The 19,284-nt window shown below is 43.6% G+C and overlaps 1 protein-coding gene across 3 annotated transcripts in view; it reads left to right on the forward strand.

Annotated features, from left to right (window-relative positions):
- The window catches only part of grin2a (glutamate ionotropic receptor NMDA type subunit 2A), a 266,902-nt gene that overhangs the window by 230,454 nt on the left and 17,164 nt on the right, over positions 1-19,284 (forward strand). For all 3 annotated transcript variants that reach the window (XM_033040431.1, XM_033040432.1, XM_033040433.1), the window contains exon 13: positions 14,496-14,734. In XM_033040431.1, coding sequence (XP_032896322.1) covers positions 14,496-14,734 — 239 coding nt within the window. The remainder of the gene's footprint in view (positions 1-14,495; positions 14,735-19,284) is intronic.

Consider the following 19,284-nt stretch of genomic DNA (forward strand, 5'->3'; position numbering starts at 1 on the left):
TTGCACATTGAAAATCTAGACATTGTGGCGGCACCCGATGGTTGGGCCACTAGCCACACGAACCCTCAGCAGTCGGTCACATGACTGGGCAATGGCAGGGAGGAGTTGTCACGGGGTACAGGGGTGTGTCCCGGGATACATAATGAACCATGGGACAACTCTCTCTCTCTCTCTCTCTTACTTCGAGCTGACCAGCTCTCTTCTCTCTCGGGGTGAGTGTCCTTCCACCTCAGCAGGGGCTCAGCTCGAGCCCACGAGGCAACAGCCTCGCAGCAGCAACAACAACTTTATGTTAGATAGAGGACCAACGTGCATGTATAACAAACCTTTTATTCGTGAATAAAGTAACCCATTTGGTCACCGCGTTTGGTGCCTCTACAACTGTCTACTACTCTCCAGAGAATAGTTGCTCCTTGAGAGCAGAGTATACCATGATGCTGCAGGAGAGAGTGGCATCCATTTGCCCAACGAGGACAGTGCAGTTCTTCAGCTACTTAAATAGTGTACTTTACCCATGCCCCTTAATGATGGTCCAGTTAGGGTACGTCTTTTTTTCTGTGTAGAAGGCACTAAATATTTCTTATATCAAAATGTGAGCTTAACCATTCATGATTCTTTGACCACATGCACTGAACAGGTAGAAACAAAGAACTGCAGTTGCTGGTTTATACCAAAGATAGACACAAAGTGCTGGAGGAACTCAGCAGGTCAGGCAGCGCCTCTGGAGAAAAGGAATAGGTGACGTTTCGGGTCGAGACCATTCTTCAGACTGAGCGTTGGGGGTGGAGGTGAAGGGCTGGAGGCGGGAAAAGTCCAACAAATGACCTCAGGAATGGCGGTGCCTGGTAAGCCCACTGTCGGCTGAGGAAGGTGTGATCTCAAGAGGGAAAACAATGTGGAGAACTGTGCAACTGATAAAACGACTAGGGTGGAGGAAGGGGGCAAGGGGGGAGGGGAGGGATGTAAGTAGAAGCTACTTAAAACTAGATAATTCAATGTTTACAACACTGGGTTGTAAGCTCCCCGAGTGAAATATGAGGTGCTGTTCCTCCAATTTGCATGTGACCTCACTCTGGTAATGGCGGAGGCCCCGGACAGAAAGGTCAGTATGGGAATGGGAAGGGCAGGCTTTCTCCAGAGATGCTGCCTGACCCGCTGGGTTACACCAGCACTTTGTGTCTATCTTTGCACTGAACAGGTAACAGATTAGGTCAGTGGTTGGATAGGATCCCTTATATTCATTATTTTGAAGTGAAGAGAGCCGTAGTGTTGGGAGATAAGTACAATCTAGGACCAATATTCTTCCAGCCATTTAACACATGACTAAGAGAGTTTCACGCTATAGTTCATTTATTCAAACTCACCCTAGGAAGTCGTCAACAGCACTGCCTTATCAGCTTCTTAACTGTGACAGTATTGCTCTGCAGTGGATCAGTCTCAGAATATAGTTGTCACAAATGCTGCTAGTTCAGAGAATAATAATAGATGCTCTCTCCTTCTCACTCTTTCTCTCCCACTATTTTCTTTCCCTCTCTCTCTTTGTGGCCATTCAAGTTGTGTAGCGTGTGGCTGTTTATATCTCTATAAACATGTAATTGATCACCATAAAGGGCCTGTCCCACTGTACGAGGTAATTCAAGAGCTCTCCCGAGTTTTAAAAAATCAAACTCGTCGTAAGCACGTAGAATGTATGTAGCGGGTACGTCGGAGCTCGGGACGTCTCTTAGTGGCTCGTAACGCTAACGGCAGGTACTCAGGAAACGCGGTAAGCTCGTGAAGACTCGTGAAGATTTTTCAACATGTTGAAAAATGTCCACGAGAGCCCCGAGTACCTACGAGCGGCTATTACCGTAATTCTCCGAGTTTGAATCAGGGGAAACTCGGGAGAACTCCTGAATTAGCTCGTACAGTGGGACGGGCCCTTAACACATTCACTACATTTATTTCAGCGGGACAAGCAGCGTCTCTGGATAGAAAGAATGGGTGACGTTTCGGGTCGAGACCCTTCTTCAGACTGAGAGTCATGGAAAAGGGAGACACAGAGATATGGAAGGTTGAGGTGTGAAACCGGGAGACCAAAGGGGATGAAGCCCAAGGAAAATGTAGAATAGATCATGGTTAGCTAGGGGAAGGTGACAACGAAGCATACAGAGATAAAATTTAATCAGGAGGATAGTCAGACTGGTCAGAGAATGATGAGGCAGGGCTGAGGCGAGCAGCATGTGCGGTTCCTTCTGACACCACATTTATTTGAAGGGGTAGAAATCAGGAATTAAACCACTGAACAAATCCAGTTCCAATTTACTGGATGATTTAGCACTTCAACTCAGTAATGCTGACGTATCTGTCTGTATGTTATATGTATATGAACAAAGAGTCATATACCTTGCAAACAGGCCCTTAGGTCCAACTTGCCTATGCTAGTCCCACCTGCCTGTGTTTGGCCCATATACTTCTAAACATTTCCTATCCATATACCAGTCGAAATGTCTTTTAATATGTTATATTTAATTTTATTTGCAAATGCATTTAATACAGCTTTATTGATCGAAGGGATGTATAAGATTAAGATTGTTGTATATATTCCCGTGATTGTTGTTATCTTGCTGTGTACTTGATGTGAAACTCAAATGCCTCTGCATGGATTTTGTTTTTAAATGAATGGATCCCGTAACACAGGAAAAGGTTGAGACAATGTCAAGCTGTGAAATTGAAGCGAGAGGGTTTTATTCATGTGAAGGGAGACAGATTCTGAGATCCTGTTATGTTTATTCACACACCAGATGCACAGACTATCAAAGCATTGCATGCATTTTACAGTGGAGAAGCTGGCCATTTGGCCCAAAATAGTCCATGCTAGTATTTTAGCCAACACACAATCTTCTTCTTAACCCGTGCCAAACCTGATCCCCATATCATCATAAGCTTACCGGCTTTTCTTTGCTTCTCAGAAAGCCTAAAAGATTGTACACGTATGTTTAGTTTAGTTTAGTTTAGTTTGTTGTCACGTGTACCGAGGTACAATGAAAAGCTTTTGTTGCATGCTATCCAGCCAGCAGAACGACAATACATGATTAGATTCGAGCCATTTACAGTGTGTGGAGATTTAAGAGTGTGGAGCGATTGTAATATGAGTTTGTAGATCTGCTTCTGTGGCTAACACACAAATAGTCCCCTGGGTTGGAGCCATCTTGGAAGCATCTATATACATTTCAATGTAGGTTTATAGTTTTTTACAGTGGTTGGCTTGACTAACCACGGTTTGTTATCATGCCTCGTCCTTTTCACCCAACTGGGTTCAATTTGGATGAGGCGGGTGGATTAAATTTGCTGAATTATGGTTTATACTTTGTCGGACATGAATGCAAGGCACAGCAGATGCTGGGAATCCAATTTAAAACTTTTCTTTTGTAAGTACTCAGCAGGTAAAGCAACATCTGTGGAGAGAAACAGAGTCAACGTTTCAGGCCAATGACCTCTCATCAGGATCTTGTCACCGTTAATGCTGCTCGACAGCTGAGCATTTCGGAGAATATCGGAGATACATGATAAAGGGAAAAATGGTTAGCGCAAGATAAAGTCCAGTGGAGTCCGATTAAAGATAGTCCAAGCGGCTTCAATGAGGTAGATAGTAGCTTAGGACCACTGCCTAGTTGTTGGTGGGATGGTTTAGTTGCCTGATAACAGCAGGGAAGAAACTGTGTAGGAAAGAACTGCAGATGCTGGTTTAAATCAAAGGTAACCACAAAATGCTGGAGTGACTCAGCGGGTCAGACAGGAGAGAAAGAATGGGCAGCGTTTCGGGTCGAGACCCTTCTTCAGACTGTCCCTGAATCTGGAGTTGTGTGTTTTCACACTTCTGTACCTCTTGCCTGATGGGAGAGGAGAGAAGAGGGAGTGGCCAGGGTGAGACTGGTCCATAGTTGGTTATGCTGCTGGTCTTGCTGGTGATTTCCGAGGGTATTTAAATATCAACCATATTTCCGTACTGAGTCTGAAGAAGGGCCCCGACCAGAAACGTCACCTATTCGTTTTCTCCAGAGATGCTGCTTGACCTGCTGGGTTACTCCAGCACTTTGTGTCTATCTTTGGTATAAACCAGCATCTGCCGTTCATTGCTTCTACTCTTGAGTATTTCCGATGGAGACTGTTTGACTAGCCGCTATTTCTGGCTGGTCAACTGTTTCTTTTTGCTACAGCTACATGAATTTTGTAGTAAAGTGATTAATTTGCTGAGCTGGGATTAATTGGACATGCATTCAAATTCCATTGTGGCAGGTGAGAATTTAAATTAGTGGTAATTAAATCTGGATTTAATAAGACATTTTCATCAATGTTAACCAGTATTTTTTAAGACCAGCCTGGTTCATTACAATCCTGTAGGGAAAGAAAACTGGAGGCACAAGAGATTGCAAATTCTGGAATCTTTAATAAATAAGCGGGTCAGCCAGCATCTGTGGAGGGTAAATGGACAGTTGACTTTTCAGATCGAGACCATTCATCTTGATGCCTAAATTGTTGACAGCCCATTCCCCTCCTGGGATGTTGTCTGATCCACTGAGTTTTCCCAGCAGTACAGAGGTAGAGTTGCTGCCTCACAGTGCCCAGGTTCGATCTTGACTGCGGGTGCTGTCTGTATCAGGGAGAAGATACAAACAGAGTTTGTATCTTCTCCCCCTGACCATGTGGGGTTTTCCCCGGGTGCTCCAGTTTCCTCCCACATTCCAAAGATGTACAGGTTTGTAGGTTCATTTGACTTTGGTATGAATTGTAAATTGTCCCTCGAATGTGTAGGATAGTGCAAGTGTACGGGGGTTGCCGGGTGGCATGCACGTGATGGGCTGAAGGGCCTATCTCTAAACTAAACTAAACTACTCCTTTTTGCATGGGGGCAGGAAATCTGCTATCCTTACCTGACCGAGCTTGTTGCTTCATAATTCATAATTGCCTCCCGAAATGGGTTGGAAAGACTGCAATAAATCTTGCGCCAAGGACTGTAGCAGTTTGAGACAGGGTTCATCATCTGCCTCAGGACTTTGAGGGAAAGAGAACTAAACAGTGGACTTGATAGGGACATTATGTGGGAGTGTTACAAACATGAAAAATATTGTTCATTGCATGATTCATAGACTGGAATCAAAGGTGTGATAGTTTGCTATCCATTGTGGCTCCATTTACAAATTTTGTTTTTATGTGTATTGATCTTGGCATCAAGGATAAATGGCAACAAATTATGAAGGTAACTGATTGCCAATTTGTTCTAATTAGATGAATTAAAGTGTGGTTCAAGTAGTTTTATGTTTTCATTGAACTGTCCCTTGATTATTTCAGTATTTTACAACTAATGGCAGGGAAGTGGATGCCTAGTCATGTCCAATACTCTTGAGAAGCCTTTCAGGAAGATTGCATTGAATACCAGGGAGTGTGGAGAAGACAGCATCAGTTTAGCACAGGCAATGCGCAAAACTTGGAACATATCTATTGCAGGGTTAGAATAATGAACAAATCCATTAGGACATTTGACCCAACCATATAGCAGTCTCTGATGCTCAGATTGATATCATGTAAGATCAGGCTGCTGTTGTTAGGCCTGTGAATGTCATTGTTCAAAGGTGCTTGCAAACTCTCACAATAGTCTAGAGCTCTGCCCTCCAACATTTCTTTTACCAGAATTGACACCAAACCTGATGGTAGAGTGGACAGTGAAAAAGGTTACCTACACTTATAGCAGAATCTAGATTAGCTGGGAAGATGCGCCAAGGATTGGCAGATGGAAACTAACTCAGTGTGAGGTGTTGTATTTTGGGAAGGGCTTGCGTAGTGAATATCAGGGCCTGCAGAGTTGTAGAACAGAGAACAAGATGATGTTTGGCACCCTTGCATACATCAGTCAGGGCATGACAACTGTCCAGGATATTGATGAAACTTCACGGAGGGTTGTGTGCAGTTCTGGTCACCGAGCTGTAGGAAGCACATCATTAAGCTGGAAAGGGTGCAGAAAAGGTTCATGGGAATGTTACTGGAACTAGAGGCTTTTAGTTATAAACAGAGATGGATACATTAGGGCTTTTCCCCCTGTAGCGTAGGAGGCTGAGAGCTATATAAAATCATGAGGGGCACAGATAAGGTGAATATTCAGAGTCTTTTTCCAATGATAGTGGAGTCTAAACCTACTTCCAACTCATAGAGTACAGTCACTGGCACCCTCCATTTCTCAGAATTGTCCAATCCTGATGAAACTGCATGTTCACTCCATGCTCTGCAACTTGGCAAAGAAGAATGGTTGACAATTGACTCCCTTTGGAAGTGTACACGGGGAACGAGAAAACTGTGGGGTTGAAGATATCCTTCTCTCTAGGCTGGAGGTATCCAGAGGCATAAAGGTTCACCCTCATTGCGATCTTCAGACCTACTAGCAAAGCACTGCTCTGAAATAGCTCGGAAGGTGGCACATATCATTACTAAAGTGCAAACATCTCACGTTGTTCATCACTGACGTGGAAAGAGGAAAACGTATTATTGAATGTCCTTGGTCGGCTCATATTATCAAAGATGGGGTCAGCATAGAGTTATACAGCATGGAAACAGGTCCTTCACTCAACTGGTCTTTACTGACCAAGTTGCTTAACTTAGGGAGTCCCACTTGCCTAGCCCATATCTCTTCAAACCTTGGACAGACACAAAAAGCTGGAGTAACTCAACGGGTCAGGCAGCCTCTCTGGAGAAAAGGAATAGGTGACGTTTCAGGCCAAGACCCTTCTTCAGACAGTTTGATAGTTTGAAATGTTGAAGTATTAGCTGTGCAGATTCTGAATAGAGGCAGGACTTCTGAATGATGGAACTTTCAATGTGATATCAGGTAAACATGGTTAAAACAACATAACAATTTGGCTTTGACATACACACATTTTCAGAAACTACTGGAACCAAATATAGACTTCTTAACCCTTGACTTGAAATGTCACCTATTCATTTCCTCCAGACATGCTGCCTGACCTGCTGAGTTACTTCAGCTTTTTGTGTCTATCTTCAGTTTAAATCGCCATCTGCAGTTCCTTCCTACACATCCCTTCAAACCTTTCCCATCTTCATGAAATTGTCCGAGTGGCTTTTAAATGTCGTAATTGTGCCGGTATCTACCACTTCTTCAGACAGCTTGTTCCTTCTATGCACTCCCCTCTATGTGACAAAAGCCGCCCCTCGGGTCCCTTTGAAATATTTCTCCTCTCACCTTAAACCACTGGCCTCTAGTTTCAGATTCCCCTATCATGGGAAAATTAGTTTCAGAGATACAGCGTGGAAACTGGCCCTTTGGTGCACCGAGTCCATGCCGACCAGCCAGCAATCACCCTGACACCTGTTCCAGTCGTACACTCCAGGGACAACTGACAGAAATCAATTAGTCTACTAACCTGGAATGTGGGAGAAAACCGGAACACCCAGATAACACCCACGCGATCACAGTGAGAAAGTGCAAACTCCGTGTAGACAGCACCCATAGTCAGGATCGAACCCAGGTCTCTGGTGCCGCCCCAATATTACATCCAGGTTTAGGAGCAAGTGAGTTGTATAGGAGCATGGAAGTAAGGGGCAACATTCTTCTGCTCCCAGCCACACACTACTCCTTGTCTAATTTACCTTTGAAGAATTCTAGAAATCATTTACAACTGAAGGCTCTTAAGTAACCAACAAAAACCAAGCAGCACTAACATGCTGGTTTGGGTGACCTCTTTATTTAGCACATTTCGTTTGTGGCGTATGTGCGAAGTAGGGGTGGTGCTGGAGAATTGTGCAGGAGTCTTTGCTACTGAACGCTCTTTCAACTTTGTGAGACTGAGATGTTTGCTGGAGCATCAGGTTCCAACATGAGAGTGCTGAATATAGACACAATATGTTGGAGTAACTCAACGGGGCAGGCATCATCTCTGGAGAGAAGGAATGGGTGATGTTTCGGGTCGAAACCCTTCTTCAGACCCGAAACTTCACCAATTCCTTCTCTCCAAGGAGGCTGCCTTTCCCGCTGAGTTACTCCAGCATTTTGTGTTTATCTTCAGTGTAAACCAACATCTGCAGTTCCTTCCTACACATGAGTGTGCTGATATTGTTTCAGAATTGATTAACAGTACAATCAGCCCACAACACATCCTCAAGGCAGGCACAAGCTGCGATCCAGCTACTATCGAAATAGCAGCTGGTGTGACAGCAGGCACAGGTTTGTATGTGTTTTGTGGAGGTCACACTGGAACCTATTTGGTTTTAGTAGCTTCCAATAACGTGTGTATGTTAAAGCCAAATTGTAAAGTTGTTTTAATCATGTTGGGCTGATATCACGTTGAAATATCCATCTCTCAAAAGTCCTGTCTCTATTCAGAACCTGCACACCTAATATTTCAACATTTCAGACTATCTCCACAAGTAAACTTTTAGTTCTTGAGCCAAACTGGTTGGTCAAGAGTTAAATGCACATTGGTTTAAAGAGGAGAGATTGCAAAGCAAGTGTTAGAGGACACTGACAGTGCATTTCGTGTAAGAAGTCTAGACAGTCAGCATTAAGAATTTATTTCTCTTGGCAAATAAGTCTAACAATTTGAAAGGGCTTCGATGTAGAGGAATTAGAGAAAACTTCTTTCCACCTAGAGCATCGTGGAGTCTGGAACGAACTGTACAAGAGGGTAGTGGCGACAGAAAACTATCTGTGTTACAAAGTACATGGACAAGCCCTTGATTTACTACAACCTACAAGGCAACGGAGTGGCATTGTAGGGAAGTGCACTTATTTCTCATCTCCAGCAACCCAGTTCAATCCTGACCTCTGCTTCTGTGTGGAGTTTGCACATTCTCCCTGTGACTGTGGGTGCTTCCCCCGGATGCTCCAGTTACCTCACATATCCCAAAGATGTCGTGGCTGGTCGGCAAGCTAGTGACTGTTCTGGCGTAGGTGGTGGGGAAGAGAATCATGTGAATAGATTTCAAAGTGCTGTGCCAAACTGGATGGGCTGGATGGCGTCTTTCTATATCATAGTGGAAAATATAACATGGTATAATATGAAATATGAAAAGGCTTTTGAGTGAACATTAATTGGATTGGTCTTGGTGGCTATTTTTGGTTGGCATGAGTATGATGGACCAAATGATCTTTCCGCAGTAAATTTCTCTGATTCTATGAGAGTTGTGTCACTGAAACCTGGATCAGCAGTGACGAGATTGAATATAAATTAGCGTCTTCTATAAATACTCTTCTAGAAGTATTATTGATATTATTGATAATTCACTCTAGAATATTAGTAAGTGGACACTTACGGTAGAAGAAATTGTCTGCAATGCAGAGCTGGATTAAAGTTGATTGAATATTGCAGTGACATTTATGACCACAGGAATGTGTCGCAATAAGTCATTGAAACAGCCAGAATATGAAGGGATGGTGAGATATTGTTTAGAAATGCAGCATAGAAACTGTCCCTACAGCCCACCGAGTTCAAGCCGACCATGGATCACCCGTTCACACCAGTTCTATGCTATGCAATTTTCTCATCCACACTTTAAAGCCGCACATCTGAGTTTCTAGGCTGGTAAATGGACAAAAGGATACTGTACAATGGGTTATAACTCCCCATCCCATTGTTCCTGGGAGTGTTGTGGAGGAAATTTGGCGACTGACCCAGGAGCAACCATTGTTCACTGTTGGGACAATCAGGTTGCCACTGTGCTATGTTGGACTGGGACACTTTTGAGTTAAGTTTCATTGGACACCCACCACACAGCAACAAATCGTTTCCCAGGTTCTCTGAATGACTGAGGATCATGACACCCAATCTTCACGATTGAGCTCTCAGTCTCCACTTCTCGAACAAGATTATTAGTTCTGTCCCACTTCCGTTCCAGATCTTCATCGAACATCCCAGTCCTAGGCCACCTACCTTCATTGCTGATCTATGCAAAGTCCCGGTCAAGTCTGAAGTATCTCTCTTGACTAACTCGAGAACTTTATTTTGATTCCGGGCAGTGCTCTTTTGTTCATGAAAATTTGTAGACCCCATTCAGTAGCTGAAGTTTGATAAATGGTTATGCTGCACAACTACTTTGACCATTTGGGCGGCACAGTGGTGCAACGGTAGTTTTGCTGCCTTACAGTGCTAGAGACCTGGGTTTGATCCTGACCACGAGTGCAGTCTGTACAGAGTTTGTACGTTCTCCCTGTGACCAGTTTTCTCTGGGAGACCTGGTTCCCTCCCACACTCCAAAGACATATAGGTTTGTAGGTAAATTGGCTTTAGTAAGTTGTGGAAATTGCCCCCCATATGTGTAGGTAAGTGCATGGGGTGAATGCTGGTTGGCTCGGACTCAGTGGGCAGAAGGGCCTGTTTCCACGCTGTAACTAAAGTCTAAAGTCTAAACTGGAACCCAAATTGGGGCGCAGTAGAATTTCAAGACCACTTGTCTTGAGGGATTCATTCCTTGACCCGACTACATGGGACTATAAGTAATTTTGATTTTGTGTAATATTGTTTGGGGGTTATCCCATTTAGATCTCTCTCAGACTTTGAACAGTGACAGTCTCCATGTCCAGTCGTCCCAGATGAATCCCCATTACATTCGTTATTTGGCTGGCTCCTAGAATTCTTTTAGCTGCGGGGCATCCAGTTTCTGCTTAGTGAATGGCCTCAGTGGCCTAATGAGGTCCTAAATGCCTTTAAGGAGATTTTGCTGGGATAAGGCTGCATCCTATGGTTCGTTTTGGTGCCATACATACATTGGGGATCTGCATCTGTCCATGCTCACAACATTATTCACATTCCTGAGGCAAAGAATGATGATTCATTTTTCTGGATTGAGTGATTTGAAAGAAGGTAGCTCAGTGATTATCACTAATTTATACTTTCAGTTCAAATTAAATTACAGTCATCCTGAAGTAAGTAAAATTCTGAGAAGAATTGTAAGAAGTGTCATTTCAGAAGGATTCAGGCACAATAAATAATAAGATGCACTGCGGTTAATTTTGGCGTTCAACAATTTATAGATCGTGCTGGAGGTGTTCTAGTTATTGACCTAAATAGATGTCCATGTGTTTTTTGACTGTCCTAAAAACCCTCCTAGAAATAATGGCTCATGGCTGCCACTTTCTACTTCACGCCTCAATAATGATTTGTAGTTCCGCCATATTGTTGTCCAGAGTTTGGAATGACTTTAAAACTGACAATAAATTTAGATTACCTCCACCCTGAAGCATTTGCAATTAGGATCAATTATAATCCTGATCCTGATAGTCCTTGAATTGAATTGAATTGAAAAGAGCATTGGAACAAAAGGTACAGCGGTTGGCGGTTTGAGTGTGGTACCAATTGGCCTTGAATTGAATAAATGGAGGAAGATAGTTAAGGGTCTAAAAGGTTTACCGCTGATTCTACAAACCCTAATGGACGTCAAATGCGTAATTGATAACTTTGAGTTTTCTATAAACCTAAGCGGGTGATCAAACCACTTCAAAACTCATGATCTAGTTAATTTTTATCTGCAACTCTCTTCTCAGTGAATTAAGATTTATCACGTCTCGCACTTGTGATGGTTTATGAAGCAGCACTAAATCAATGTAGCGTCATATAATGGTGGCTACCTATAATCTATGTTTTTGCTAATTTAATGATATTCCACGTAAAAAACGTTGACCTCGAGATGACACTAATTTATTTATAAATGGTCAACATACTCCTTTGTGTTATTTGAATGCAGATATTAACCCTGTTTTAAACAGTCCAGTGCCTGTGTTAAGGGCAGTAATACAGAAGAAGTTTTCATTTGCCACTGGCTAATATCTAGCAGTATAAATCCGTCCTGGGGATGAGCTGTGTATCATGGACCAATAACATGCCTATGAAAAGCCAGCAGAAATATAGGTTCCAAGGTTTCAAAGGTCTTTTATTGTCGCATGTACCAATTAAGGTACAGCAATATGCAAATTACCATGCAGCCATACGAAAAAAAAAGCAACAAGACACACAACTACATAAAAGTTAACATAAACATCCACCAAAGTGGATTCCCCACATTCCTCACTGTGATGGAAGGCAAAAAAGTCCAATCTTCTTCCTCTATATTCTCCTGCGGTCGGGACAGACGAACCATCTGTCGGGGAGATCGAAGCTCCCGCAGCCGATGGTTGATCCCCCCTCGTCGGGGCGATCGAAACTCCCGTGTCGGGGCGGTCGAAACTCCCTGTCGGGGCGGTCGAAGCTCCCGTGTCGGGGCGGTCGAAGCTCTCGTGTCGGGGCGGTCGAAGCTCCCGTGTCGGGGCGGTCGAAACTCCCGTGTCGGGGCGGTCGAAACTCCCGTGTCGGGGCGGTCGAAACTCCCGTGTTGGGGCGGTCGAAACTCCCGTGTCGAGGCGATCGAAACTCCCGTGTCGGGGCGGTCGAAGCTCCCGTGTCGGGGCGGTCGAAACTCCCGTGTCGGGACGGTCGAAACTCCCGTGTCGGGGCGGTCGAAGCTCCCGTGTCGGGGCGGTCGAAGCTCCCGTGTCGGGGCGGTCGAAGCTTCTGCATCGAGGCGATCGAAACTCCCGTGTCGGGGCGGTCGAAGCTCCCGTGTCGGGGTGGTCGAAACTCCCGTGTCGGGGCGGTCGAAACTCCCGTGTCGGGGCGGTCGAAACTCCCGTGTCGGGGCGGTCGAAGCTCCCGTGTCGGGGCGGTCGAAGCTCTCGTGTCGGGGCGGTCGAAGCTCCTGTGTCGGGGCGGTCGAAGCTCCCGTGTCGGGGTGGTCGAAACTCCCGTGTCGGGGCGGTCGAAACTCCCGTGTCGGGGCGGTCGAAGCTCCCGTGTCGGGGCGGTCGAAGCTCTCGTGTCGGGGCGGTCGAAACTCCCGTGTCGGGGCGGTCGAAACTCCCGTGTCGGGGCGATCGAAGCTCCCGTGTCGAGACGATCGAAACTCCTGCCGCTTGGAGATCCTGATGTTGGTCTCTGACTAGAGACCACGAGCTCCGTGATGTTAAGTCCGCAAGCACCCACGGATGGAGCTCTGAGGTCAATCCCTGGCAAAGGGATCGCGGGCTCCGCAATGTTAAAATCCACATGCACCCACGGTGGAGCTCTCGAAAGTCGGCCTCCTGCAAAGGCCGCCAACTCATCGATGTTTGGCAAGAGATTAGAAATAGTTTCTCCCCATCCCCCTCCCCCCCCACCCCCCACCCCACACATAAAACAAGCTAAAGAACACTAAAAACATACATATAACATACTATTAGAAACATACATATAACACATACTGTTGGCGAGGTAGCCATTGCTGGTGCCATCTGGTATTTTCAAATAGCTTTCCATCTTCCAATATTTCATAATTATAGATATTTACAGATCCGGAGTGAATTCAGGATAAAAATTAATTCAAAGTCGTCTGTTAAAAAGTTTCTGTTTTTTACTTCTAAAATTCAAGTCCATGATAATCCTATCAACTGAAATACAGCAGTGGAGTGCAATGCCCCATCTCAATTGGTATACATGATTAATGCTTGCGACTGAAGATTAGCTTGTACCCCTTTATCTCCTCGGCTTCTGACAGCTAGAAGTGTGGAGCAGAGAGTTAGCGTGATTGGGGAGGGTTGACTCACACTTCAACACGTATCTGTTCATTTTCAAATTAGGGTGGGAGTTTATTTTTCAAATCAGTTCTGCGCTGTTCTCTGCTATTCTACAGTCAATTTGTTAATTTTATAGGTAGGAAGGAACTGCAGATGCTGGACACATAAAGCTGGAGTAACTCAGTGGGTCAGGCAGCATCTCTGGAGAAAAGGAATAGGTGACGTTTCGGGTCAAGACCCTTCTTCAGGCCGAGAAAAAAGGGAAAAGGAAATTAGAGATACAGACGGTGATATCGAGAGATATAGAACAAATGAATTAATAATTTCATCGTTTTTTGTTCTAAAATGTACATTGGGAGCTTACCTGAACAACTGAAGAGAAAGAACAGGCCACATGACCTTTTGTTCATGCACCCCCCCATCTGTAAGATATGTCTGATTCTGTGGCCCATCCACTTTCCTGCTCGATCACACCCTGAGTCCTACAATCTTCAAAAATCTATCAATCTTGTTCTTGAATTCTTGATGGCTGATCACCCTTAGCTCACCTAGAGAATTCTCAGAGAGAACAAATTTCACTTCAACTCAAACCTTAATGAGCAATCCCTAATCTTGATCAAAACGCAAACTTCAGACTGATGAAGGGTCACAACCCAGAACGTTGCCTGTCCATTCCTTCCTCAGATGCAACCTGGCCCACTGAGTTACTCCAGCACTTTGCATTTTGCTAGGAATGCAGCATCTGCAATTCCTTGTAGAATTTGCCTCAATCTTGATACTGTACAGGGTTGGCCATCAGGGATTAAAATGAGGAGGTTGGACAGTGTTGGGTGGAAGGTATCTTCCTGGTTTTGAAATCTGCTCCATTCTGTCTGTGGATGACTGTGTACGTGTACTGATTCAGGACCAACCTGTGCTTCTCCTGCAGGTGAAATGGAAGAGCTGGAGAGCATGTGGCTAACTGGCATCTGTCACAATGAGAAGAACGAAGTGATGAGCAGCCAGTTGGATGTTGATAACATGGCGGGCGTGTTTTACATGTTGGCCGCTGCCATGACACTGAGTCTGATCATCTTTGTGTGGGAGCATTGGTTCTACTGGAGCCTGAGGCACTGTTTCATGGGCACTTGTACCGGGAAACCAGGACTCCTCTTCTCCATCAGCAGGGTGAGTGAGGAAAAGTGTGGCTTTGTCTACTTCCGTTTGTTGCCTGAACTATTCAAATCTTCTTCCTTCCTGTTTATCATTCTATTTTTTTTTAGATCTTTAAAATGTGTTCAGTTTTATGATCTAATAATGCCAACGTCAATACAATAATTGCACCTCATTGTAAAAATTACCATCAAAGGCTGAGCTGTTCTGTCAGATGAAAGGTTATTTGTAATATAGTGTTATTAAAACAAGAACATTGGTTCTTCCACATAGTGGGAGTAATTTTAACTTAGAGGAATGATGCAAATGGTGTGATATTTCACCTACTGCCCATTGTACACATTGTACAGCTTTCTTTTATATCGTGGCTGGAAGTTAATTTCTTCCCAGAGGATCAATCAGACAGCTATCATTCCAAACCAATTCATATGCCTCCCAATAAGACAGTACAGAAATAAATCATTAATCCCTTAATGCCCCAGGTCCCTGAACTAAGTATCTAATTAATGCAACACCTTTGCTCTTTCCTTCTAGCCCAGTATTTGTCCCTTCTTAAGTTGAGGTCCACTCCCCATGTGAATATCTTCGTCAAATCTGCTTGCATCACCCTTTAAGGCAGCATATTCCGGCTCACTCTCTCTGCTTTATGTTCAAGTCATTTTAAAAACACAAGACGTCAGATGTCTGTGCATCTACGTAACTTCTGCTCCACTAAGAATTTAAATGTGACTGCATCTGGCGGGACATATCAACAGATGGTTAGAATTTCAACTCTAGTTTTCATCACAAAACGTACTTAATAATAGCATCGACATATTGCACTTTGCCTGTGCAGTTCTCTTCACTGACTTCAATAGAATGAAATTCAGAAGATTACAGAGATGCAGCAGTAATCGTTTGATGTTGTATTTGGTGCATAAGGCTGGGCCTAAATTTTGAGGCAAGCCAACATTAGACCAAACTCTTCCATGAGTCCCACCTGTGACCACACTTATCGGAAGCTGCAATGTGAGATGGGCTGTGTTGGAAGCTAGTGCTCTGCAAGACCTTTACAAAGTAGATCGGGCACATAACTGGTAACTAAGCCTCATATGTGGGAGTTGTAGATCCTGCCCCCTAGACTATCTGGAAGTTTCTGATAGTTAAAGGCATTTACAAACAGTTGAGTCGAATAGATTTGTACAAAAAAATAAAGCAGTATTTAAAAATAATAATAATAATAAACTGGATTAATCTCTTGCTGAATAATTTAAAAAACAGGGTGGCATGGTGGCGTAGCGGTAGAGCTATTGCCTTACAGTGCCAGAGACACGGGTTCGACCCTGACTACGTTTGCTTGTCTGTACAGAGTTTATATGTTCTCCCCGTGACCTGCGTGGGTTTGCTCTGAGATCCTCGGTTTCTTTCCACACTCCAAAGATGGACAGGTTTGCAGGTTAATTGGCTTGGCATAAAATGCAAATTGTCCCTAGTGTGTGTAGGATAGTGTAAGTGTGTGGGGATCGCTGGTCGGCATGGACTCAGTGGGTCGAAGGGCCTGTTTCCGTGCTGCATCTCTAAACTAAACTAAACTAAAAAAAACATACAAAGATTTAAACCAAAACACTTGCGAAGCTTACTGTACCTTTTTACAATGGTTAGCTCTAATTGAAGGTCTGTATACACCAGCCATGTTGAAGTAGATCCGGCTCCTCAGCTCCATCCTCTCTGTCCGTGGTGAGGCGGAGTTTGGACACACAGACATCTAAGGTACAGCATGTCTTTGAGGGCAGATCTTGCCTAAAATTAGGGGCCTCACCCAGTGAACACATGTATGTTTTTTGTGTAAAGATCTTCCTGGAACTAATTGCTGTAAAATTTTCCAAAGAGACAACTGCAGTATTGAACAGAATTCAAACATGGAAGCATTTAAAATATTGCTCCATGTACGTTTTCCTCGGAACTACTCACTTAGTGATGAAGAAGTCATTCATAATGCCAAACCTGTTTAGATGAAAACTCGGCTGTTCAAAAATGTCCCTCTTATTAAGTGGTTTGTACTGCTAACCATGGCATTACCATCACATTTTGTGGTGTCTTTTGAATCTCAGATGTAATTTTAGTTGCCATGATTGGCAGGCATTGTGTGGCGGACAGATACACCGAGCACACTATATATTGAAGATAAATACATCGAAAAAAAGTCCAGGAATTTAACCACGCTGCAACCACCATGCAAAGCATCTGCTTTGGATATGTTTAATTTACATTTGATTATTTTGAAACGTCTCAAAGAAAAATTCATAAGTATGTGTCACGTGGAAACAATTGGATAGTTGTATTAATTAACAGTGGTATTCTGGTGTTCCCAGAGAATTGCTTTACGAGGAATGGTATGGGTGCTTCATGTGAAACACTCACAGAGGAATCTGTCCATTTCTGGAGCAGTGCCAGAGATCAAATGAGTAGTTTGAATACTTAGTAAAGCTGAATTGCTTTATTTGCTTAGTTAGTAACTGAATCATTTCTCTAATAAGCTTTTGATGACCCATTGTGCCACCTGGGAATTTACCTTCAATTGTTGGTTTCAAACCGGGCTATCAGGCGGATCAAAGCAAGTTTTGATGCATATTTGGGAAGAGTTACAACCTGCTTCCGAAATTATGCAAAGGTGATGAGATTTTCAGAATATTAAATTATGTAAAAGGAAAGTGTTTAGATGAAGGATTAAATGGTTCAGGAAAGCACAAAACATGTTGTGCAGTGTGTGTGGTAGGAAGTGTGGATTAAGAAGCGGATATGAAGTGAATTATCTCTAGATTCCATCTCCTGCAACATTGCCATTTGTGAAAGGGAATGACTTTCTGTCTCTCCATGATGTTTTATCTCCATTGCATTGAATTTAGTCACAGTGAAATTGTTTGCTTGTATACCCAAGGAATGCAAATAGTCGCCACATAAAGGGCGCTGACAAAGTTACAAAGTATCCCGCCCCAGGTCCACCTTTGTTCTCCCCCCCCCATGGCAGTCCCTCCACGCCGGGTCCTCCTTTGTTCACGGTGACCCATCCTCCGACTCCCACGACCTCTGTAGGGACTGAGTTCACCTTGTCCCGTTATGGCCACAGATTGAAAATTACTTTGAATCAGTAGTCAAGTGGGGTTTAGATGTTTGGGTCAATTTGCTGGTTGGAACACGATTACAAATGTTATCCCAGGCCAGATGATAAAAGTAGGATTTGGGAGGAAATTGTGGCTCCAGTTTGCATCATCTATCTTTCTAATTTTCCTACATCATTTTGATTTGTTTAGACATGGGTGGATACGGTGTTTGAGACATAACTGGGATTTAGGATGATCCTAAAGATGAATGAAGTTGTTCCCGAGAAAAGTACTTAATTCATAGGACAATGATATGAAGAGGTTTAATTACTCTAACCTTTATTTGATTGAGATGAACTGATTACAGGAGGCTCAGTTCTTCATTGGGTATTCCCATAATGTTTGATTAATTATAAAACCTTCACATACCCGAGGATATAGATGACCCAACTTCACATCTGTTTTATTCTCTATTAACAATGAATTAACATTTGAATTCAGAGATATGTTCCCATTGTCACAAACCGGAACATTAAAGTAATAGATCGAAAGCTTTCTCAGCCCTTCGTGCCGTGTTGGGTTTGAAGCGTGCGTAGAGAAGCCTTTTGGGACCAATGACCACTGATCGATTAGTTTAAGATAGTTATGGGTAGGGACGAAGAGGGCCCATGTCTTAAAATGCTAAATTGGGGTAAGGCCAACTTTGAGGATATGAGAGAAAGTCTTGCTCAAGTTGATTAGAGCAGGTTATTTGAGGGGGAAAAAAACATCAGCCAAGTGAGGTGTTTTAAAAAATGTGCTGACAAAGGCTCAGAATATGCATGTCCTTGTTAGAGTGTAGGACAAGGCAGGCAAACGTAAGGAAGCTTGGCTGACAAAGGGAAATTGAGGCTTTGGTCAAGAATAAGAAGGAGGCATAGAACAGGTATAGGCAGCTGGGATCAAGGGTATCCCTGGAAGATTTTGGGAACAAACTAAAAAAGGAAATCAGGAGGGCAGAAATGGGTCAGGAGATAGCATTAAGGACAATCCCAAGAGATTTTATAAATACATAAAGGGAAAAAGGGTGACTTGAGAGAGAGTGGCCCCTGTCAGGAATCAAGCCGTACTGGAAGGATAGTCTGAAGAAGGGTTTCGGCCCGAAACGTTGCCTATTTCCTTCGCTCCATAGATGCTGCTGCACCCGCTGAGTTTCTCCAGCATTTTTGTGTACCTAAGGATAGTTTTAAGATGAATGAACCACCAAGGAAAATGCTAAAATAATTGTGCACACTTACATTGTTTGCTTTTAATAATAATAATAATAATAATAATCCCACACAAGTCCTGTCTATGATCTCTTACAATTTAGTGTTCTTTGGTCCTGAAAATTATGTCCAATAACAGCTATGAAAGCAATAACAAAGGCATGGTAAAGTGTATGATCTGCCAGAAAGTTATTATTCTGCTATTTAAGAATATATAGCACAGACTGAATTGGAGGAT

This window comes from Amblyraja radiata, chromosome 22 (assembly GCF_010909765.2).
Source record: "Amblyraja radiata isolate CabotCenter1 chromosome 22, sAmbRad1.1.pri, whole genome shotgun sequence".
NCBI classification, from domain to species: domain Eukaryota; kingdom Metazoa; phylum Chordata; class Chondrichthyes; order Rajiformes; family Rajidae; genus Amblyraja; species Amblyraja radiata.